The sequence below is a fragment of the Daldinia decipiens genome (genome assembly GCF_022478715.1).
Source record: "Daldinia decipiens strain CBS 113046 unplaced genomic scaffold F4813scaffold_3, whole genome shotgun sequence".
NCBI classification, from domain to species: Eukaryota; Fungi; Ascomycota; class Sordariomycetes; order Xylariales; family Hypoxylaceae; genus Daldinia; species Daldinia decipiens.
In genome coordinates, this window is record NW_026054546.1 from 315,134 (window position 1) to 336,032 (window position 20,899).

At 47.3% G+C, this 20,899-nt stretch overlaps 6 protein-coding genes across 6 annotated transcripts; 3 read left to right on the forward strand and 3 right to left on the reverse strand.

Moving 5' to 3' along the window:
* Positions 1–792: 792 nt before the first annotated feature.
* F4813DRAFT_398226 (RNA recognition motif 2-domain-containing protein) lies at positions 793–3,412 on the reverse strand (the record flags this gene model as incomplete). The annotated part of the gene is made up of 10 exons (XM_049248023.1): positions 793–935; positions 995–1,109; positions 1,161–1,240; positions 1,296–1,368; positions 1,416–1,433; positions 1,490–1,520; positions 1,573–1,694; positions 1,744–2,289; positions 2,344–2,775; positions 2,828–3,412. 10 exons carry the CDS (start codon positions 3,410–3,412, stop codon positions 793–795), a joined length of 2,145 nt encoding a protein of 714 aa, XP_049103598.1.
* A 3,121-nt stretch (positions 3,413–6,533) lies between these two features.
* Positions 6,534–9,568, forward strand: F4813DRAFT_345116 (exocyst complex subunit Sec15-like protein). Its single transcript, XM_049241734.1, has 7 exons — positions 6,534–7,832; positions 7,881–8,012; positions 8,068–8,169; positions 8,228–8,337; positions 8,386–8,971; positions 9,032–9,285; positions 9,354–9,568. The coding sequence occupies exons 1-7, from the start codon at positions 6,771–6,773 to the stop codon at positions 9,442–9,444; spliced, it is 2,337 nt and encodes a 778-aa protein (XP_049103599.1). The 5' UTR covers positions 6,534–6,770; the 3' UTR covers positions 9,445–9,568.
* On the reverse strand, positions 9,569–10,825 carry F4813DRAFT_345118 (histone-fold-containing protein). Its single transcript, XM_049241735.1, has one exon. It carries the CDS (start codon positions 10,368–10,370, stop codon positions 9,852–9,854), a length of 519 nt encoding a protein of 172 aa, XP_049103600.1. The 5' UTR covers positions 10,371–10,825; the 3' UTR covers positions 9,569–9,851.
* Positions 10,826–12,353: 1,528 nt separating this feature from the next.
* F4813DRAFT_345123 (Fcf2-domain-containing protein) lies at positions 12,354–13,818 on the forward strand. Its single transcript, XM_049241736.1, has 3 exons — positions 12,354–12,707; positions 12,932–13,504; positions 13,559–13,818. The coding sequence occupies exons 1-2, from the start codon at positions 12,444–12,446 to the stop codon at positions 13,313–13,315; spliced, it is 648 nt and encodes a 215-aa protein (XP_049103601.1). The 5' UTR covers positions 12,354–12,443; the 3' UTR covers positions 13,316–13,504; positions 13,559–13,818.
* A 312-nt stretch (positions 13,819–14,130) lies between these two features.
* Positions 14,131–17,266, forward strand: F4813DRAFT_345126 (vacuolar protein sorting-associated protein 16). Its single transcript, XM_049241737.1, has 5 exons — positions 14,131–14,384; positions 14,563–15,327; positions 15,381–16,620; positions 16,685–16,766; positions 16,838–17,266. The coding sequence occupies exons 1-5, from the start codon at positions 14,240–14,242 to the stop codon at positions 17,087–17,089; spliced, it is 2,484 nt and encodes an 827-aa protein (XP_049103602.1). The 5' UTR covers positions 14,131–14,239; the 3' UTR covers positions 17,090–17,266.
* A 659-nt stretch (positions 17,267–17,925) lies between these two features.
* On the reverse strand, positions 17,926–20,658 carry F4813DRAFT_167064 (uncharacterized protein). The gene is made up of 6 exons (XM_049239146.1): positions 20,445–20,658; positions 20,318–20,369; positions 20,130–20,171; positions 19,981–20,052; positions 19,625–19,921; positions 17,926–19,572 (listed from the first exon to the last, which is right to left on the reverse strand). The coding sequence occupies exons 2-6, from the start codon at positions 20,346–20,348 to the stop codon at positions 18,254–18,256; spliced, it is 1,761 nt and encodes a 586-aa protein (XP_049103603.1). The 5' UTR covers positions 20,349–20,369; positions 20,445–20,658; the 3' UTR covers positions 17,926–18,253.
* Between the last annotated feature and the right edge of the window lie 241 nt (positions 20,659–20,899).

Below are 20,899 nucleotides of genomic sequence, written 5' to 3' on the forward strand. Positions count from 1 at the left end.
GGGTGCATCAAGAGATGCCCGAAACAATGTAGAGGCTGAAAATCTTCCCGAGTAGTATAACTCGATAGCAATAGTTTGTCTAGAAACTCAGAATCTCCCAAAATTCGTGTCAAGGAAAAAAGAAAACGCTAGCGCGCAGTCCAGGTAGTTGTCCCTGGGGTAGGTAGTTGAATTTGTTTCAAGTCCGAGAAGTCTGGTAGACAACATCTCGAAACCCAAACCAACCACACTTTCATGGATTTCCCGCAAATGCCAGAGGCGCCGCGGAAACCGATCGGATATTCGAGGGTGAACAATAATTGTGGCTCTGTTACTGGAGCGGAAATATTGTGAATTCTCTTCGCCGGCAAGATTCAACAATAATCCATAATTCAAGTCGTTATGGTTTTTGCATGGCCACTTTAATGCCACGTGATCGCGATGGATTCCTTTTACTTTTTTTGTTAGATTGTTATGAATAACGAGTTTGGGGTACTGGTGGTTTCCCTTCCAGTATCAATAGACCCCCCTAAAAGATGACACGAAAACAGTGAAGGCATCGTCAAACCTATATTAAAGTTAGCTCAGCCACTCCGTGTCAACCAACATAATCATAAATGATAACACATATTATACTTACTAGCAAGCAGATTTCGGTAAATAAGGCAGGTGCTCTGAAATTCTAGTGTCACTAGAAGTGTTGTGGATCCGGTAGACGATTTGTATCGGGACGAATCCGGCAGATGGGAAAAAAGGACAAAAAAAATCAAATGGAAGGTCTTTCGAGAGGCAGCTACAAAAGCCCCTAAGAGCTTACTGAGGGGGGTAATAACTCTGACGGCAAATAGCTGCATCATAGTCATACTCCTCGAGTCGCGGGTTTCCACGATCGAATTGAGAACGGCGGCGTCGTTGCTCGTCGCGGAAATGCTGGCCTGCATTAGGGGTAAAGAGTCCTAACCAAAGGCAATTAATAACCATCCTCTCTAGAACATATAGCGTAGATTTAACATACCCACGTGTTCAGCATTTTCACAGCTTCTCTTCATCTTCGATTGGTTGTCAGGCTCAGGGAATGGCTCCTCCTCTCCAGCCAAGTCAGGGCGTGGTCCGTTTAGGGTATAGAAAAGCTAGGAAAGAGTCAACTACCGCTTGGTTGTTTGTTAAAGATACCTACTTACCTTGGGGCGATAGTGAGGTGCCTCAAGCATTACCGAACTGTTACGGAACTTCTGGACCAGGCAATCTTTGCCTTGGATGGCTGTGCTTTTCCTTAGTATATATATCGAAAAATTAATGGATGACGGTTGACTCACTGGCATAAGAGACCTCTGCAACCTTGTCACTTTTGAAGCAGTTCCAGCGCTGATTGGCTCTAGCATGCACGAACTGGGAAGATGTCAGCGAAGTCAACGGTTATTTGGCAATGGCCTTACATCAATAATATCTAATGGCTAAGAAACTGGTCAGTAATAGCAATTTAACTGTGTGAGAGACAGGTAAAACTCACATCGACAAAGTTGATGAACGCGTAACCAACACTAGAGATTCGATCAGCAAATGTCTCTTCCGCGTATCAAAGAATTTCCTTACTTGCAGTCATTCGCGAAATCGATGCGCAGATACATGAAGTCATATTTTCCCCAGCTAGAATCATCCACAATCTTCTTTAAGAGAGCTTGATCAACTTTGTTAGGTATGTTGCGCAGCATGATCTACTAGGTCAGCTCCTATTACCATAAACTTTAGGCCCAAGTAACTTACCGTCGTCCGCACGTCAATGCCGTCTCGAATGCGGCTGACGTCAACATGGTTATGATGGTTGGCGGGATTGTAGTAGGGAGATCGTGCAACTCTCATTGCATTCTGTCGGCGACTGTCGGGACGGCTAAAGTGTTGGAATTGCCGTGGAGTTATGAGTTCAGTAGACAAGAATGAGCTTTGATGCGACAGCGTGGGACTCGCCAGAGAATAGTTGCTGGCTGACAACATGCTACTCGGAGTTCTAGATGAACCTTGGTCCATCATATACGGAGGGCTAATTGGCAGGCCTGTATATAGGAGAGGGACTACTCCATAGGGTGATGGTAACTGGAAGCCACCCTGAGAGACATTGGGTCTGGCTGGCGTGCTGAACATAGAATTGGTCACAGACGGCATGACTGATTGTGTTCTTCCGATAGACATTCGCCGGAAGCTAGTAGCTAGCTCAGTTGGCGAGACTATAGCTCGGGTAGAATTGTTGATTCCACTCTGCGCCGTGACTGGCATCAAGTCGGGTCGATATAGCGTGACGCAAATCTGAAGACCCTAATATGAAAATGTCAGTATACCGGTTACTTATGCCCGGGATGAGTTTCTTACCTCGACGACAACGCTATTGAACTTCGAAACGGCGCGGAGGGACATATCATTATCGCAGTATTCGACAATAGCACTCAATAGGCTTCCCTGTACTCCTTCTCGAATCTTGAAGGCGAACAAGTCCCCTTCGGTCTCTAGGAGCTCCTTCAGAAAACTCTCAAGTTGCTGAGTGGTAATGGTGCTTGCTGAGTGTGGAAATACACTGAGATAGAGCTGACCCTCGTGCGCAGTGACGGAGCCTGCGCCGGGTTCTACGACCGAAGAGAATTCTCGAGGGCTGACCGAACGAACTGACCAATTGTAAGTTCGCATGGACAGGTTGGAGAACACGGTACAGGCGCTACGGATGTTGGTAAATCGGACAAACACCTGGTCGCCACATTCATAAACCTGCATGCTTCCCTGAAACGGAATGCCCATTTGTTGTAGTTCCTATAAATAGTTAGCCCCTGTATACGTATCTCACCTAACGACAAACTCTTACAGATAAATATAGTTCCACCTCAGTCCCGGTTAGTCTACTACCAGTATTGGTAGAGATGACCAGGCATCGAGAGATGCCAGCCTCTGTGCTCAGTTTGTCGTGGACAAAGTTAGGATGCGAAGCATTAGCCGCCGGTGAAGATAACCTGGAAGTTTGGGCATAATGCTGACTTAGATTCTCCGAGAGCGCATCTACTCTCTTAGGCTCAGATGCTGAACCCCGAGCGCGCAATGTTGATGGTAGAGGAGAGAAGACAGAGGCAGTAGGCGATAGCTTCTGCCTTGCTTTGAAGCTAGTATCCGTGGGACCGATGAAAGGGTCCTTGTCTAGATGAAGACTGCCACGGTACAAGACGCTTGGTCGGTCAAGAGATTGCGGTGCATTCATTCCGTACTTTATAGGACCAGCTTCGCGGATATTAGAATTGAGGGATCCTGGTGCTCGTGAAGATCTAGCTGAGCCGTCTTCGGGAGAAAAGGTAGTCAGCCGAGTGTCGGGAGTACCCTTGAAAGAATCGGCAGCTCCGCTCGAGGAATGGGGCGAGGCCGGATTGAAGTGGCCTTCACGGGCCTGGTGCACATTCATCTTGTCAGAACAATCGCACGGTATCCTTAGTAATAGACAACTAAATTCCGTTTCGAGACCTTCGTAGGATTCTATAGTTAGTATTAGTGAGTGTAAGTCATGTGGTTGAAACGAAGGCTAAGTAAGTGCAAGTGATTTAACACGCCAACCTCAATTGTGCATTGGCTTTGGGCTGGTATGGATGGGATATGGCAACTCATGGATGAGGGACGGGGGGGATATTTTGGGGAATAGGTGTCTCGCTGTATAGAAGATTGGATTTCCATACTTGAAAGTAGCAATAGAAATTTGGACAGCAAAACCACTACTTAATGGTTATAACTAATAGAAGAGTTTTGGTGGGTGCTTAACATCGTTGGTAAGAACTGGAGCTTTCAAAGGCCAACATTGACAGAGTGGGATACATCAGAAGAAAGTTGTCGTACGGAAAACCAGATCTTTTAGGTGATCAATTGTGTTGGGGGGGTTTATTTGGGGGTCGATCATGTTTGAGAGTAAGGGCTCGGGGTTGGGGAATTCGACTATGAAAAGGGGGGAAGAATGAATCGACAGGAATAGGTAAACCTACCACAGAGACTACTATTGCCTCTATCGCCAGGTCCTTATCAAACACTTTGTTGTCGAATTGAGGTGGCCTGGATTTTGTGCGGGCGACGGGTTCCCTGGTCGAGGACGGCGTTACCTGACTATAGCTTCAACGACCTATGGGCACGCCAACTCGTACTTGCTTACAATTACCAAGTCAGGAGAGGGATGGCAGCTGTGAAAACTATTAGTGGGGCCCGGTATATTCTTAATTTATTGAATTGCACACTGGACAACATGTGGAGGATGAGATATTGAGCGTGTAATTTGAGTAATAAGGAGGGAGGAACAATTGCGGCATACGGCCACGTGGGTTGAGGACTTGTGATTTATTGGGAGGGGAAACGGTAAACTGGTAAACTGGTAAGGACGACCGAGTTTATATATCTGGAAATAAGTAGACATGTCAAATGATACAATAATGCCACTTGTACAGGCAACTCCTAAGGTGAAAGCTTCTCATATAAGGTAATTAAAATGAAGTTAATCAACATAAGAGAAACATATCATGTCGGGAAGTCCGAGAGACTTGAGATAATAAATAGATTATAGAACTTACTTTGAAGGGGGAAGTCTGAAATTAGTCCCGCCCAGGAGCAGTTAAGATGGTCTAATATAGATGCGGTTGAAAGGTCAATTTACCACCTGCGTTCCGAACCATACACGCGTAGGGTGAATGGAATATTTCTGGTATACTATGCGAAACGGAGTTGTCGTCTGGCAGACGGGTAATGAACTATAGGTTAGACGCGTCAATTGGATGCAAAACTACCGAGTGAGGATATCAGTTAATAGGTGTCTATGCAACAAAACCATTACTCAGACTTACCGGTAAACTTGATTGAGGCCTGAGTGATGTGTAAAGTTCCTATCTGCGCCAAGACAAAAGATCTGAAGAGGGTGGTTCGTGGGGTCTGAATGTCTCAAGAAGGTTCTTGACGCAATACCGTTCCAAGGCCAACGACTTTCCCCAAGGACAAGAAGTTCGGGAATACCGGCGTGTAATTGATGAAATCCAGATTGACCCCAAGATGTGACAATGGTCCAAGGTGGAAGGGTATGTGTGGATCGAGAGGGTTATATGTAAGTAGGTTGGTCGTCGAGAGAGGGTGGAGAGGGTTAGAGAATTGTAAGAAGTTGTGCGATTAATAAGTAGAAACGGTGCGGCACGAATGATTTTTGGTTTAAATGATGATTAGGAAAGTGCGTCAAGTGCATGTACGCTGCTTCTGGTACTGATTTACAGTACGTCGTTTACCTACGTAGAAGGAGCTGGTTTCAGAAAGGGAATAGTTGGCTAAAAGGGTGTATGTATTGCACCTACCTACTTGGGTACTTACACTGTCTGTTATACCGCCGTGCAGGTATTATTGGACCGCTAGGCGTAAAATGACTGCATGCGCTTGTTTGCACCGTGGCCTACTGCTACTGCGCTGGTAAACTGAGCTAGTTTATATGTAAATATGTACTTTGTCGTGATCAGACGCGACTGCCACATTACCAGAAGAATGATCAACTGTTGTCTGCACTGGCGGAAATTACCTAACCTCTCTGCTCAGATGAGCATGTCCTAGGAAATGACCAATAACTGTGTGCTTAAGCGAATTACCTACCTAAGGTAGTCTGAAGTATTTTTCTCTCTCTATCTACTTACACGGTTCGAGTAACAATGACGCCGTTGGTGTTTGCACAAAGTACTGGACGTATATGACATCAAACTGTGCTCCTAGGTAAACCCAAACCACCATACTGACCCCCCTAATCATGTCTTGTCAAAACTTTTCTCCCTACCTACATCCTCAACGTGGAACGCCTAGGAGATGCTTGCTAGTGCACACCCTTGTTCTAGCATGTATAGTAACAGTTGAGATGACCACTGCGATGATAGGAAATCTCACATCTGACAACCGGTAATCAGGTAGCAAATGGTTCATAGATTCTACTTTCCAAGAATATAAATCATCTTCATCTCGAAATGAATACAGAGTGATCAACTAATGCTGTAAAATTAACTTGGTCTTATTATTAGTATCTCGACCGTAGCAATTATCAGTATGCGTTACGTTAAGATAGCAGCACCATCTCATCTCATGGTTGAAGAACTGTATGTGGACTGGTTTTCATTGAACAATACCCATATTTACCTGTGAATATCAAATGTACTATGTAATATTCCTTGATCTCAGTATATGTTACATTCGAGAAGGTTATTGGACAGTTGATTTACTACAAGCCATAGAAATAGCAGTGATCACCCACAAAAAAAGGTCCAAGTAAGTAAAATGTATGATATAGATTTTAGGTGAAGTTGAGGTATAATGATACCTAACTAGGTAATATGGAAGTATGAAGTTATGCGCCACAACCGCAAGCCACATTGATTCCGGGAAGTGAGTTCAAGGTTTCATGTAATTTTGTGGAAGTGGATCAAAGCGCATTTAGGTAGACGGGAGCATGGGGTAGTGGCGGTGGGGCTGAATGGATGAGGCTTATCACATGCAGCTACCTAGGTACCTACACCTCTAGCAGCAGTTCCGCATAACCTTACTGTGAATATCGAGACACCTAATTAAAGGCAACCTACCTACATACCTACATATACATAATCACCTTATATCCGAGAACCCATCCAATCGCCTTGAGCATCGAAACTACAACTGACAATGACGGCTTGTCCTTGTCTGACAAACCCTCTCTCCTGCTGAACAACCTCCGACCTGTACGGCTCTCTTAGTCGCATTGTGATACGACCGGGCAATCCTCTATTGCAACAATGCCGCGAAGGGTACAGAATTACGACGATTACGGTTCTGCCGTCCATCAGATTATCCTATCTACCTCTGACGCCGAATTCCTCGATCAATTAATACCTGTCCTGAAAGATGCGACAGCAACGAACCGAGCGATTACCCTCACGCAGAACTTATCGCAATATGCCGAAGACCGGGAGTCCGAGATCGAGAGGATAGGACTGACAAAGCATGAGGAATTCCTAGATTCTGTCAATCATCTCCAAAATGTCCGCGAGCGGACTGTTGCCTTGACGGCCGACATCCTCGAGTTGAATCAGTCCATCCAAGCTAGCACGGAGAAGTTAGCCGAGCAGAAACAGGCATTAGTCAACACGCGAGCTGTCCGAGAAAATATTTCTGATGTATCTGACGCCCTGAAAGAGTCTCTAAAGATCTTGCATGCTGTCAACAACGCCCACGACCTGATCCGCAAAAAGGGGTACTACGCCGCGCTTAAGTCTCTCGAGGACCTCCAGAACGAGTTTCTTATTCCGATAATACAGAATAGCTATGCTACCCAGCACCAACTTGCCAACCTGATACAGAAATCCATACCCGCATCCCAAAAAACTATCTCCGAGGCGGTCATGACAGATCTCAATACTTGGCTATTCCGAATTAGAGAGACGTCGCAGTTCCTTGGGGAGGTGGCGTTCTATCATACTGAGATGCGCCGCACGCGACAGCGGGAAAGGGCGGAGAAAGATGAGTTTTTGACTAATTTTAAGCTAAACTCTGCCATCGAGCTGGTCTTCGATGAGAGCGAAGAGTTTGACGTACTTGATAATGAGGAGCTGAAGGTTGATTTTACCCCCCTTTTTGAAGCTCTACATATCCACGAGGCATTAGGACAGAGTGATAAATTCCGATCGGAATACGCTGCTACTAGAAGACGACAAAAAGAGTTGCTCCTACCGGGTTCCGTGAGCTTAACCACTGATGATGAATCGTCGCTGAGTAGTTTGCTGGAGGGTATTGCTGGATTTGCTATTATCGAAAAAGCGACAATGCGACAAGTCCCACAGTTACGCACAGCTATCGATGTGAGATTGAATCGAATGCTTATTAGCTAATAGCGCTGACATTTTTAGGTCGAGGAATTGTGGGATTCGATGTGCTCTACAGCAATATCCCTAACATCCAAGGCACTTAGTGATATCATCGATGCCCAAGTGCTCCTGAATACTAAGGGGCGAATTGATCTCTTCATCCTCACAATGGAGGTTAGTAGAGTAGTGTCCATACCTGGATGCCGTTTTGACCTTTGTTTTTTTATAGGGATGGGGATACTCAGTTTCAAGACTTGACGAATTCTTGGTCGATCTCTTCGATAGATATGCGGAATTGCTGAAGAAAAGGTTCAGCGAGGACTTTCAAGAGGTTCGTGGTCGTCCATTGCGAGGGGGAAAAAAACTTGACTTGCTGACTATCTTAGAAGATTGTATCGACTGATGATTACATGCCAATGGCTATCAACACAAGAGAAGAATACGAGAAAGTGGCTAATGTCAGCTGGTTTACCCCAGAGAAACCCCTCGAGGAGCTCACGTAAGTCTCTAGCATGTATCTTATTCGACAACGATCTAACTATCACAGGTTTCCATGTGTTCTACCATTTTCTCAAATGTATCCGCTGTGTTGTATTGACATTAGGAATTTTCTCAACCAGTTCTATTTCTTCTCAGATGACCATTTCCAACATCCGAACAAGATTGATGATACACTGCGCAAGTCTCTCGACGAGCTTCTTACGGAGAAGGTATGCAAGTCTCTAGTAGAGAGGCTTAGCTCGCAATATCTAGGTCAGATAGTGCAGATCTTGATCAATCTAGAGCATTTCGAGATCGCCTGCCAGGAACTGGAGCAGCTTCTGATCAGAGCCCGGTCTTCGGGGTCCGCCGGCGGTCCCTTGACCTTGGCAGCCACCGAGCAGTTTAGGGAAAACAAGAAGACGGCTGAAAAACGCATCTTCGAGCTCGTGAACTCCAAGATCGACGACCTGGTCGAAACCGCCGAGTACGACTGGATCGCGTATAACAAGCCTACAGAGCCAAGCAATTACATGCAGACTCTGACTAGATACCTGTCTAATATCATGAACTCGACGCTGTTAGGCTTGCCTAGGGAAATCAAGGAGCTTATCTACTTTGACGCGCTCAGTCACGCGGCAAACAAGATTCTTGTTAGTAACCTACCACTTAATCCAATTCGCTTAGGTCGTAGTATTGACAAGACACCACAGGCCCTCCCCCTCTCTCCAGACGTAAAGAAAATCAACCCGAACGGCGTCGCGGCGCTATCGATGGACGTCCAGCATCTAACTACCTTTGTCGACGGCCTCGAAAACGGCTTCATGCTGCGGTCTAACTTGGACGAGCTCGAGCAGACGATCCAGCTCCTCCAGTCCGACAACACGGACGAGTACTTCGACCTCTTGACCCGGAACAAGAAGTACGGACGTGTCGACGCCATGAACGGCCCGGCTTTATTGGAAAAGTGAGTCATACGCTATTCAATGTTAAAATACACACGGCCTGGAAACAGTACGACTAACATGCAGACAGGCTTACCCAGCAGATATTGAGTCCGGGGCAGACGGCTCAGCGATTCGCCAATTTCTCGTCGAACCTGTCATCGCGTTTCGGTACGAAATAGAGGCACAAACAGACGTGTATATCAACATCAACACATTTCACATCACGGGCGCGTGTATTAGACAAGATACCTAGGTAGGCATGTAAAAAATGAATTGTATTTCATCGCACTAAAAACCGCAACAATGGCGGCTAGAAAACCCGATGACCTATAAACCCCTGCGCCGTACTGTCAAAATAAGAACATGTGTCTGTCGCCTAGTAGTAGTGGTAGTATTCACGGAAGTCGTTTCTGTAAATTTTATGATACTGTTGCCCGGTCCTATTCCCTTCTCCTTCTCCTAAGTAGTAGTAATTTGGATATGTTTCTTGAGATCCCTCGTTTCGGAACTCACCATCCTAGGGTTCATTGTAAACTTGGTTAATCGTCACCTGATTATACATCTCTAGGAGCGCCCTGCTATCCTCCTATGGCTGCTGGGGCATGCCTGGGTAGCCGTACATCCCCTCCATATCCCCGTACATGGCTTGGGGTGGTTGTTGGCTATAGGGACCGCCGGGGCCGGTTTGGACTTGATTGTACATGGGCGGGCCGCGGTATTCTTGGTCGGAGCCCATGGCGTGGCTGCCCATGCCGTAGTCGCCCGGTGCCATGTGGTTGGCGGCTCCGGGCATCCCGTGCGAGCCCGGCATTTGGTTACCGGCTGCTGCGGGCGGCACGCCACCTTGAGACTGTTGCGCCTGGGCGGGGTTAGCGCGCTTAGCGTGACTTGCCTCTTCGCGCGGAACGATGTCGATTAAGAAGTCGAACATGTCGCTCTTAGCGAGAGCAGACGCAATATCGGATCGCTGCAATGTTCGTCTCTTATTCTCTTCGGCATGAATCCACGCCCGCATCGTTAGTTCGGTGATGAATATATCGCACCCCTTCGCGAATAGGATGGGAGCTTCGGCAGATATCATCTTGACCTCGGGATCGGCCTTCATGACCTTCTTAATTCGAGCCAGGGGTAGTTGATGGAGCTTGTAGTCATGTTGGTCTGACTCGAGGTGGTTGATGGTATTTTGCCAGTAGGTTGTTAGAATATCCTTGTATTGGCCGTGTAGACCCTGGTGAACATTGGCCCAAGGCCCGGTGTAGAGCTCGGCGGGTGCGAAACCAGAATTTGCGAGCTAGATTGACTGCGTTAGTAAAGCGGTAATATGGGAAAGAAGGGATCGATAGTTGGTAGAAATGTAGGAAGAAGGGAAGAACCCGGTAACAAGAGACGAGAAGCGAGAGTCAAGATGGGAGATGAGACGGGAGAGGGGAAGAATGGTGGGACTTACTGCTGCACTGGCACCTAGAAGGAGAGATGATTAGCGACGTCGTACGAACGAAGGCAACTCGCAACAAACGAGTGCAATCAAGAGGTACTTACCATAGTGACCTCCGTGAGCTATATCATATACACCGGCCCCTCCACCGCCTCCCCTCGACGACTGAGGGTGATTTGACGAAGACTGATCCATGGCTATTTTGTTTGAAGAAATTGCGCAACTGGTCTTACAACCTTGAGTGCGCAGGTAGAAAGAAATACGTCGAGTATTTCAGAAGCAAAAGGCGCGCGAAATAAACACACAAGACTTGACCGGAGCTGACAGGCAAACTGGAGTCTTGCGCGATGGTATTGCACGCACGCGCACGACCCTAAAGATGGTAGTGAATTTTATCGAGTGGTCCTTTTTCGCTTGCCGAGAAGGCTTGTAAGTATCACCGTGCGTAGATAGGCTCCCGACGGCGGAGAAAAAAATTAGAGGGCTTGTTTGTGTTGTTTACACAGAGCCCCAGATCGAAGCTTTGGTGCGCGTGGTGATGTAACAAATAGGCTTTTTGGTACAGTAGGTATTTCCAAGTTAGTCCCTTGGATTGGAAAGATTGATTGGCCCGACGAGAGGTTGGGGGTCGGGAGTGACTAGGAGGAGTGACTAGGTTCGAGGAGAGGAGATGATTGATTGGGCGATCGTTTGGCTTTAGCTTTAAGGAAAGCTGTTTGTGCGATTTTGGTCGAGGAACGGTTTTTTTTCGCGCCCCTTTGTCAGCTACTTAGATTATTATTCGTTCCCGTTTGTTTCTTTTACCCAGAAGTTTGCTCACCTTGCGGCTCGCTCCGAGATGCCCACTATTTTTGCTTGAGCTTGAGCTTGAGCTTGATTCCTGGTCTTGACCTCGACCTCGACCTCGAACTCGAACTTTTAAGGTATCCGCCTGTCTAGTCAGGCTTTTATCTACTTCTTCCCGGAGTTTCTCTTTGACAACCCGGTGTTGGATCAAATGAAACAAAATTAGAAGTAATGAAAAAAAGGTTGAACTTGGATGGAATGCTTACGATAACTGTGAACTTTTATGAATCGTGTGTCATTCATGTATGTGTATGTGTAGGTACGATATGTATTAGAATGATCTGATTCATAACCCAAAGCTAATAAATTAGCTCTATGTATGCGTTGGTCGGGATTGGGCAATGACGTGAATGGATTTTCTAGAAGTGCTTAGATCTTCGATGCGCTTATACGTTGTAGGGCTGGCTGCGAAAACTGGGCGGCCTCGATAGGAATCAATGCGCTGGCACTATGGTTGGGCATCAGCGGCCGCCGACTTCACTCTCTATCAGCTATCGAGGTAAGTACTGTACATAGTACGTATTAAGCAGGTTGGGGGTGGCTCCAAGGATTAGAAGATGGTGTGCTGCCGGAAGGCTCTGACAGGTAACTTTGTTGTCTTATCGATAGGCTATGCTAGGTATCGCCCTATACATACATAGGTAATCCTTCGGCCAACTAACTAACCCCGCAAAGCCCGGAGTACCTCATAGGTAGGTACCTAGGTATATGATTACCTAGGTACATACATAAGTAATGCAATAAGCCACATAGAGACACACTAGCCACATACGCCTAGCCACCTTGTACTAAGACAAATTTTATCATCTTTTCAATGGAGCTTAAACTTTTTTTTTTCCTATCCTTTCAAGCTTCAAGGACTGACCATCCCATCAACGAATTGTGCTGTTGCTCACCATGGCAGATACAGCAACCGCGGAATGTCTCTCAGATGATCAGATCGAGCAACTTCTTAGAGAAGCCGAGGAAAGATTGAAAGCAAAACATCAAGGACAAGATGAGAAAACTGTTGCCGTACCCAACAAGTCGGACGTCGTAAAGGCCTCCAAACCAGACTCCCCAGCGCCGAGGGTAGCCTCTCTAGTCTCTTCCAAGGAGAAATCAAAGTCTGAAGGATTGTCGGTAAGAGTACCCGAGGTTCGGCGGCCAAAACATAAAATGGTACGTCGCACATTGATTCTTTATGGTTTATATACGTTGCTATCGGCACGACCCTTTTATGATGAAATTCATATCCCAATTTAATTGAAGTAGTGGCTGTTCCCGTTATGGGTAACGTTACTACGCCAGAATGATAGATCCATATCATAGTTACTCTGACTCTTTACCTCGCTTCTTATTTCGCATCAGCTTGCGTCAAAGTTCTTTGCTGACTAGTTTCTCAGGCTGTCAAGGCAGATGCTGGTCCCTCGTGGTTTAACCTTCCCCGGACTGATCTTACTCCCCAACTCAAAAAGGATCTACAATTACTACGCATGCGTGATGTTCTAGACTCTAAGCGATTTTACCGCAAGGATAGTTCTAGAGCTTTAGTGCCACAATTCTCCTCAGTCGGGACTATAGTTGAGGGACCGACCGACTTCTTCAACGCTAGGTTAACTAAGAAGGAGAGGAAGCGCACTCTTCTCGAGGAAGTCCTGGAGACTGAAGACGCCACTCGGAGATTCAAGAACAAGTATGGTCAGATCCAAGATGTAAAGACGAGCGGTAAGAAGGGCCATTACAAGAAAATGATGGAAAAGCGATATGGTCGCAAGAGCCGAGGATGAATACTGGAGATGAGGGATCAGTATCCCTAGTGCGCATAGCATAGTATGCACGAAGTGCTACGTATCCGAGATACCCTTAAACATGCTCTGGCGTGATGAGAACGCAATAAGCATCCATTATCAGCAGACCGGGTTATGTTGTTCTAGTCTGCTGATACGGCCTAGAAGAGACATACAAGAGGCATACAAGTAAGTTACAACCTTACAGTCGTGCTGTATAACCCGTTTCTAACAATGATTTAGTAACCAGTAAGGATATAAAGACGTTCTCGCGAAATTAGTCGCTTGTTACACGTATTGGCCTAGTGGTAGAACCATGTTGCTTCAAGCTAGGTTGACGTACTTACCTACCTAAGGTATATCAGGTGGTCTGAAGGTTAGGTTATTTGAAATAAAAATAACCTCGAAATTCCGTCGAGAAGATAAGAGGCCTTAGCTAGTACTTTAAGTAAGTTAGACAAATAAGAATTGATCAAACATTATGCAATATTTCGGGTATCATACTAGTTTGTATACCTATCGGGCGATTAAGAGTTTCTTTGGAATCATGGTTGCGAAAGCAGTCTTGTCTATCTTTGTGCTTGCGTGTTATAAGCATAATAATAATAATAATAATAATAAAATTTGTAGCCATGAAGATTATCACTACATGCCAAATATTTAAAAGGTGAGGACCGCGCATGCGAAGGTTGAATGCCGGGTACCTAGGTACCTAGGAATTACGTAGGTTAGGTACCTTAGGTATATAAGTACCTGGTAGCCCGAACTTTATCCGGTGTTATTTCCCATTCAAGCTCCAGGTACCGGCCTTAGTTCCCATCATCCACTTAACTTACTGCCTCCTATGCTCTACACATCTAAATTCATACAGAACCTGTTTCCACTATTTGGCCTCAGCTGCTAAGATGATGAAGTGAAATAATCATGGAGGCGATGCATCCGACGGCCGGGTGGGAAAGAGTGGGAGATAAGTTTTACCGCAAGACCCAGCTGTATACCGCGATATTCGACCAGGATCTTGACCTGGACAATTATATCGTTGCTGGTGCTCCATATGGCGGCGCTGTAGGTAAGCCGCTTTTCATATCGTTACGTTTTATCTATAGACCCAATTAAGACTTTGAAGGTCCTTGACTTGCACTTGTAATCTAATATGAAAGTTGGTTACTTCTATTGCATCGCCCTTCAATAGCTTATACACCGCATATAGCTCTCACGAAGCATCGAATTTCACTAACTTCGAATAGCAATATGTCGAGATGATACTAAAATTGTATCTTACCAGCCTTCCAAGTCATCAAAGCCCAGCATTGACATATATAGTTGTGCTGGTAAGCTGTTGAAAAGCATTTCCTGGGATAAGGGTTCCATCAAAGGTCTTGGTTGGTCTGAAGACGAGAAGCTTCTAGTCGTGAGCTACGATGGGACCGTGAGATGTTACTACAACCTGCAGGGAGATTTTACACAATTCTCCCTCGGCCGTGAAGCTGAAGATTTCGGTGTTCACTCATGCCGCTTTTACGATCATGGTATGGTTGCCTTACTTACTAATAATATACTCATTTCTGTGTCCTCATACGATGAACCACGGCCAAAAGCCCTCGCATCGCCACCGGAAGGAGAGGTTTACGCTTGGGCTATTATCTCCCCGAGCTTCACGCTGTCTAGGTCGGTAGAGGTGCTCTTAAGCATCGGCAAGACAGTCTATGTTGTGGATAAAACCGACTGTGAAGATCGATTCCTTGACATCGGTCCATTTTCACATATTGGTGTGTCTCCGAATGGGAAGTTTGCAGCGCTCTATGCCACGGATGGGAAAGCTCATGTTATTACGGCCGACTTCCAGAGCCGGCTAAGCGAGCACCATTCCGGGTCTCAGCTTACACCTAAATACTTAGAATGGTGTGGCAATGACGCTGTTGTCATCGCATGGGAAGATGAGGTGAACGTTGTAGGACCTAACAATGCCGTGGCAAGCTACGTCTATGAAGGTCGCGTCCACGTAATACCGGGTTAGTCGCAAAAAAAACCCCATCTTCTCCTACAGGTTGCTAATTTACGATAGATCACGATGGTGTACGATTAATTACTAATGATGTCTCCGACTTCCTCCAAAAAGTACCAGATGTTACGGATGAAGTATTCCGCCTTGGTAGCGGGTCGCCAGCTTCCGTCTTACTCGATGCTGTAGAGCAGCTCGAGAATCAGTCGCCAAAAGCTGACGATAACATCCAGCTTATAAGACCAAATCTTGTTGAAGCAGTTGATACGTGCGTTGCTGCTGCTGGACACGAATTCAATGTCCATTGGCAGAAACAACTATTGAAAGCTGCCTCGTTCGGCAAGTCAGTACTAGATATATACAATAGTGACGACTTCGTTGACATGTGCGAGACATTACGAGTGATCAATGCCGTACGGTATTACGAAGTCGGCTTGCCCCTGTCCTACGAACAATATCAACGCCTTACACCCGAAGGACTAATCCAAAGACTCATAAACCGCCATGAATATCTACTTGCTCTTCGGATTGCTGGGTACCTACGCTTGCCCACGGACCGCATATTTGTGCACTGGGCTTCCGCAAAAGTCCGAATTGGTACAGAAGATGAAGAAACCATTTGCCGAATGGTGGTAGAAAAGCTGTCAGGCAAGCCGGGCATTTCCTTCGAGGCCATCGCCCGCGCTGCTTACGACGAGGGCCGCGGCCGGCTGGCTACAGAGCTTCTGAATCATGAGCCTCGTGCGGGACGACAGGTCCCGCTCCTCTTGAGCATGGAGGAAGACGAAATCGCGCTTGACAAGGCGATCGAGAGCGGCGACTCTGACCTAATTCTCTTTGTGCTGCTCCAGCTGAAGAAAAAGCTCCCATTGGCATCCTTCTTCCGTGTGATCAACGCGCGACCGACTGCCACTGCGCTCGTTGAATCGTCAGCAGCGCTAGAGAATGATAATGCGCTCCTTAAAGATCTTTATTATCAAGACGACCGCCGAGTAGATGGCGCAGGTGTGTTCGTCCATGAAGCCTTGCGACAGTCTGATGCACGTACAGCAACCGATAAACTCGTCCTTGCCACCAAGTTGTTATCTGATTCGAAGGAGAACTATTTCGAGTTGTCAGCTTTAAAGGAAGCAGCTCAGCTTTTGCGCATGCAGGAGGCTTTGGACCGGGACCTAACCGACACGTTTACCGGGTTAAGCGTCAATGAGACTTTATTCAAGCTGATTCACTTAGGTTACCATAACAAGGCCAAGAAGATCCAAAGCGAGTTCAAGGTTCCGGAGAGGGTGGCTTGGTGGATCCGGTGAGTTGCTAAGACATGCTTATGTGTTTCTAGAAAATAGTATCTAACAAAGCCCCTATTGTAGACTTCGAGCACTCGTCGCGAAACGGGACTGGAACGAAATCGAGGACATTGCTAAGAGCAGAAAGAGCCCGATTGGCTGGGAGGTAAACTCGTCTTCCCCTTGTTTCTTTGCTCCTCCCTCCAAGTAATTATATGCTGACAGACCCACCTCTAGCCGTTCTTCAACCAGATCCTGCAAGCGGGCAACGCCCACCTCGCAGCTTCATTCATTCCTAAGTGCACGAATCTGGAAGCGGGAGCCGCCATTACCATGTACGAGAAGTGCGGCCTGCGCGTTAAGGCCGCGGAGGAAGCCGTCAAGGCTAAAGATGCCGATGCGTGGGCTCGTTTGTTGGAAGCTGCCGGTAGAGACACGGCGGATGGGAGGGCTATCGAGAAGTTGGGGGCACAGGTGTTTAAGAAGTAAGCTGGGTAGATAGATGTACTTTCTGATAGTAAAGGCCGGACAGAGAATGTGGCAGTTATATCCCCTTGGTTATATTAATACAAGCACCGTTGATAATTAAAAGTACTAGATAGGACTTTCATAATGTAGCAAGCATAGGAGAGGTCATATTGTATGTACGAGCACAGTCTATTAGAAAATCAGTTTCGCATTCATTATCCCGACGTCTATGTAGACATTATCTGCTTTTCCTATCTGGTCACCTACTCGGAAGACCAGGGACGAAAGGGGGACAAGACTCAGCCTTACAAGCAAGACCACCCAGGGACATATACTCGGACCGGCATAAGCATAAGCCCCCCTTTCGTCCAACAGACGGCGAAAATAGAAAGAAAAAACCAAATACAGAAGAGAGAAATAAGGAAGTGCCCGGCCCGGCCCACAAACTCCTAACTGGACTTTTGTTTAGCATCCGGGGGAAAAAACAACGAACAACAGGTTTCTCATGGCACGTCATGGCATTAAACATGGCGCAGCATAGCACACAACGACTCCCATTTCCTTGATACCTGCTTCATTTTGCTTCGCCTCCTCATGTCGCCATTCTGCTCAACGGGTCCCCTTTTTTTCACCCTAATTCCCGACCCTTTCTCGACGAATAAACCGCACATCGAAGACACCAGATAGATACCCACAACCACATGGAAAAAGAATCCTAATGCCATCCCTTCCTTTCTATGCGGACATAGACCATCCTCAGTAAGGACGAGTTCCGTAAACAATGGCCCACAAACACGGAAAACCGACGAAGATGGAGGTGCGCGACGCAATAACAACTCAAAACTTGTCTCTAGATACGCCGGTAAGGGCAAACATGTAGCAGCTGTACAGTGTGCTGTTCAGTCCTACCAACGATATCCCTTGTAGGAGGGGGTATTGGTATATACGGTGGAGTAGGCGGCAGACGCAGCAAGTAGATCAACCTCATAACGCGTACGTACGTAGTATTGTAGTCATCACAACAAGTAATAAAAAGGGGGGTAGGTAACAGGAAAGAAAAAGGATCACAAGTTTTCTTCGTATTGCAAGTCCATAGTATTATGGTGTGCCAATGAACTCCCCCTTCCCCCCCTCCCACGAGCCTGAGCATGGAAGATCTGAAATTTTGTACAGTGCTAGCTTCGCTTAAACACGTCGGGCATTACGGCCCTTTGCTTTTGGTACGGTCGTCCAGCCATCGGGGTCCGCAGCCGGAGCGGCTTCGGCTTCGGCTCCTGGATTAGGTGACGAGGGTTGAGTAGTCTGTTGAGGAGAGCGAGGTTCAGAATGACCATTCGCTCGACCCCCTCTGCCCTCGTAGTTGCCTCGAGGTCCTCGTGGTGCGCCACCGCGTCCTCGGGCCTCGCCACGGCCTCGTGAAGCGTTGACATACCCACCACGGCCTTGGCGCTGCTCTCCTGATGATGATGTTCTCCAGTTACCGCTCTCGGTTGCTCTAGACTTCGCGTTCTGGGCGCTGTCCCTAGATTTAACTGGTGCCTTCTGCTCTGCAGCTTCACCATCCTCAGCACTTCCAACCTTCGGTTCAGCCTTCGGTTCCTCCTTCGTCTCAGCGACAACCTCGACCTTCTCCTCGACCGGTTCAGCCTTCGCCTTCTCCGCCTTCTCCGCTTCGGCAGCGGCTTTATCTGCAGCTTCCTTTGCTGCAGTCTCCTTGGCAAGACGTCGCTCTTCCTTTGCCTTATCATCCGCCTCTTTCTTTTCCTTCAGCTGTTGCTCTCGCTTCTCTGCGATCTCACGCTCTTTTGCCGCTGTATCAATAGGACGAGCGGCACCGAAGGGGCTCGCTTTGGACTCGCCAGTCGCAGATGGCAGTCCAGGAGATACCACATCTGGAGATTCGGATACGGTTCGCTTCTGAAGGTTGAGTCGGGGACGGCCTGCGGGAGCTGGGGCAGCCGAACCAGCGACCGAACCACCAGCAGGCGACGAAGGCGCCTCAGATCCATCACGAGAGCGTTCAGGAGACTTCACCAGAGAGTCGGGCTTCATATTGCTACGCCACTGGTTGTCGCGCTCCGCTGCCGTTGGAGTGCGCTCCGGACGCTCTGGGCGCTCGGGTCTATCTCTGAATTCTCTGGGAGGTCGAGAACCTTCCTGACGACCTTCACCCCAGGTAGCTGGTGATGCCCTACGATCCTTTCGGAAGGTATCACCTCTGTTGGCATCATTAGTTCGGGGACGGCTGCTATCTCGCGATCCCTCAGGACGTTCAGACTGAGGAAGTGGTGATAGGGGTCCCTTGCGTTCCCAGTTTCCGAAATCGCGAACCTTGCCATCATCAGAAGGTGCATCTCGGAAAGCAGGTGTTCGGCGCTCTCCAAATTCAGCAGGACGTCGATCGTTACTACGAGATGGGAGGTCTGCTAGAGGGCCTTTTCGCTCCCAACTGCTAAGATCACGAGCGGACTCGCCACCCGCACCACGATTGTCTCGATCCTTGGCTGGAGAATTGTTAGTAGTTATTCACTTAATACTATTGGCACTTGGACTTACGAGGATCGGCAATCTTAATCTTGATGGTACGGCCCTGGAAGCTGGTTCCATCAAGGGTCAAGGCCTTCTTCAGACCCTCGACGTTCGCAAACTCTGCATAAGCAAAGCCTTTTGGGCGTTGTTCAATCCGATCTTCGATGATTCGAACACTGGTGATTTCACAGTCCTCAAAGAACTCGGTGACAGACTCGTTCGTGGCTTCGTAAGATAGATTCCCCAGATGAGCGGTGTAAGGGGGCTTGGTTGGAAGCTGGGCCGGGCCCTGGGGTGCGTAGGAATCCTCGCGGCGAGAGTAGCCTTGGGGAGTACAAGTTAACTACTGATTAAGTAAATAATAATTAATCATATTGACTTACCTCGATCATTGCCTGAGCCTCCGTAACTAGAATAGCCTGTTCGTCGTTCGGTGGAGGGCAAAGGCTGAGAGCCTAGGGGATAAGAGGTTAGCAAAATTAAACCCATACCCATATATAAAAACAAATCCCCGTTAGGAGTTATGACGTACCGAATGAGTCTTCAACTTCATCAGCCCATGATCCGCCATATTCTATTTTATGTTAGCAAAGTCGCTCGTTCTCGTCTCTCCGTTTTAATTGTGGGGTGCCTGCGTGTCTGTTTATGGAATGATGGCACTGTAGACAGACGGTGGGAATATGGGAGGAAAAGGAGACAGAAAGGGGAGGGCGAACTGACTCTCCTCCTGCAGAAAGGCCCCAAGGCTCATCTTCTGCTGCTGTTCCTTCTTCTTAGGCGCTGTAACACATCAATTGTTAGCATGTGATCTCTTGCGGCAGGGTGAGGTTAATGGGCGACAACATACCCATGATTGCGGTGTTTTAGTCACGCGCAACGCTTGTCGAGGTCGTCGCGCGCAGACGGGAGATGAATCGCCGAAGAAACTAGGCTTAGTTCTTCGGGTTAGTTGTTCAGTTGTTCAGTTGTTCGGTGATGGAGAGAATATGGGTTAAAAGACGGTAAGGCAGTAGTGATTTTCACTTTTCACAGATGCCAGACCGACAATACGATTGGGACGATACAAGTGGTAACCGAAAGTTTGCAGGATGGGCAAGGAGAACCGAAAAGTTTCCTTGACCAGAAAGAAAAAAAAATGGATGCTGTGAAAAAAAAGGCCGGGAGGGTTAGCTTAATTTTTTTTCGCCAACGTATGAGAGACGAGAGACGGGGAGAATTAAGCCTGCAGTACAAGTTGATCAAGTACCAGCAATTTTTCAATTCTGATGGCGGGGTTCAACGTTAAACTTCACACATTTATTG

What these genes read in the sequence shown, in the direction of transcription:
- F4813DRAFT_345116 (XM_049241734.1), top strand. Translation starts at nt 6,771, where the DNA reads ATGCCGCGAAGGGTACAGAATTACGACGATTACGGTTCTGCCGTCCAT. An exon ending in AAACCCCTCGAGGAGCTCAC is followed by an intron (nt 8,338 to 8,385) that starts GTAAGTCTCTAG and finishes TAACTATCACAG; the next exon opens with GTTTCCATGTGTTCTACCAT. An exon ending in GGCCCGGCTTTATTGGAAAA is followed by an intron (nt 9,286 to 9,353) that starts GTGAGTCATACG and finishes ACATGCAGACAG; the next exon opens with GCTTACCCAGCAGATATTGA.
- F4813DRAFT_345118 (XM_049241735.1), bottom strand. Translation starts at nt 10,370, where the DNA reads ATGAAGGCCGATCCCGAGGTCAAGATGATATCTGCCGAAGCTCCCATC.
- F4813DRAFT_345123 (XM_049241736.1), top strand. Translation starts at nt 12,444, where the DNA reads ATGGCAGATACAGCAACCGCGGAATGTCTCTCAGATGATCAGATCGAG. An exon ending in GGCGGCCAAAACATAAAATG is followed by an intron (nt 12,708 to 12,931) that starts GTACGTCGCACA and finishes CTAGTTTCTCAG; the next exon opens with GCTGTCAAGGCAGATGCTGG.
- F4813DRAFT_345126 (XM_049241737.1), top strand. Translation starts at nt 14,240, where the DNA reads ATGGAGGCGATGCATCCGACGGCCGGGTGGGAAAGAGTGGGAGATAAG. An exon ending in TCCATATGGCGGCGCTGTAG is followed by an intron (nt 14,385 to 14,562) that starts GTAAGCCGCTTT and finishes AACTTCGAATAG; the next exon opens with CAATATGTCGAGATGATACT. An exon ending in TCGCGTCCACGTAATACCGG is followed by an intron (nt 15,328 to 15,380) that starts GTTAGTCGCAAA and finishes AATTTACGATAG; the next exon opens with ATCACGATGGTGTACGATTA.
- F4813DRAFT_167064 (XM_049239146.1), bottom strand. Translation starts at nt 20,348, where the DNA reads ATGAGCCTTGGGGCCTTTCTGCAGGAGGAGA. An exon ending in TGAAGTTGAAGACTCATTCG is followed by an intron (nt 20,053 to 20,129) that starts GTACGTCATAAC and finishes CTTATCCCCTAG; the next exon opens with GCTCTCAGCCTTTGCCCTCC. An exon ending in AGGCTCAGGCAATGATCGAG is followed by an intron (nt 19,922 to 19,980) that starts GTAAGTCAATAT and finishes GTACTCCCCAAG; the next exon opens with GCTACTCTCGCCGCGAGGAT.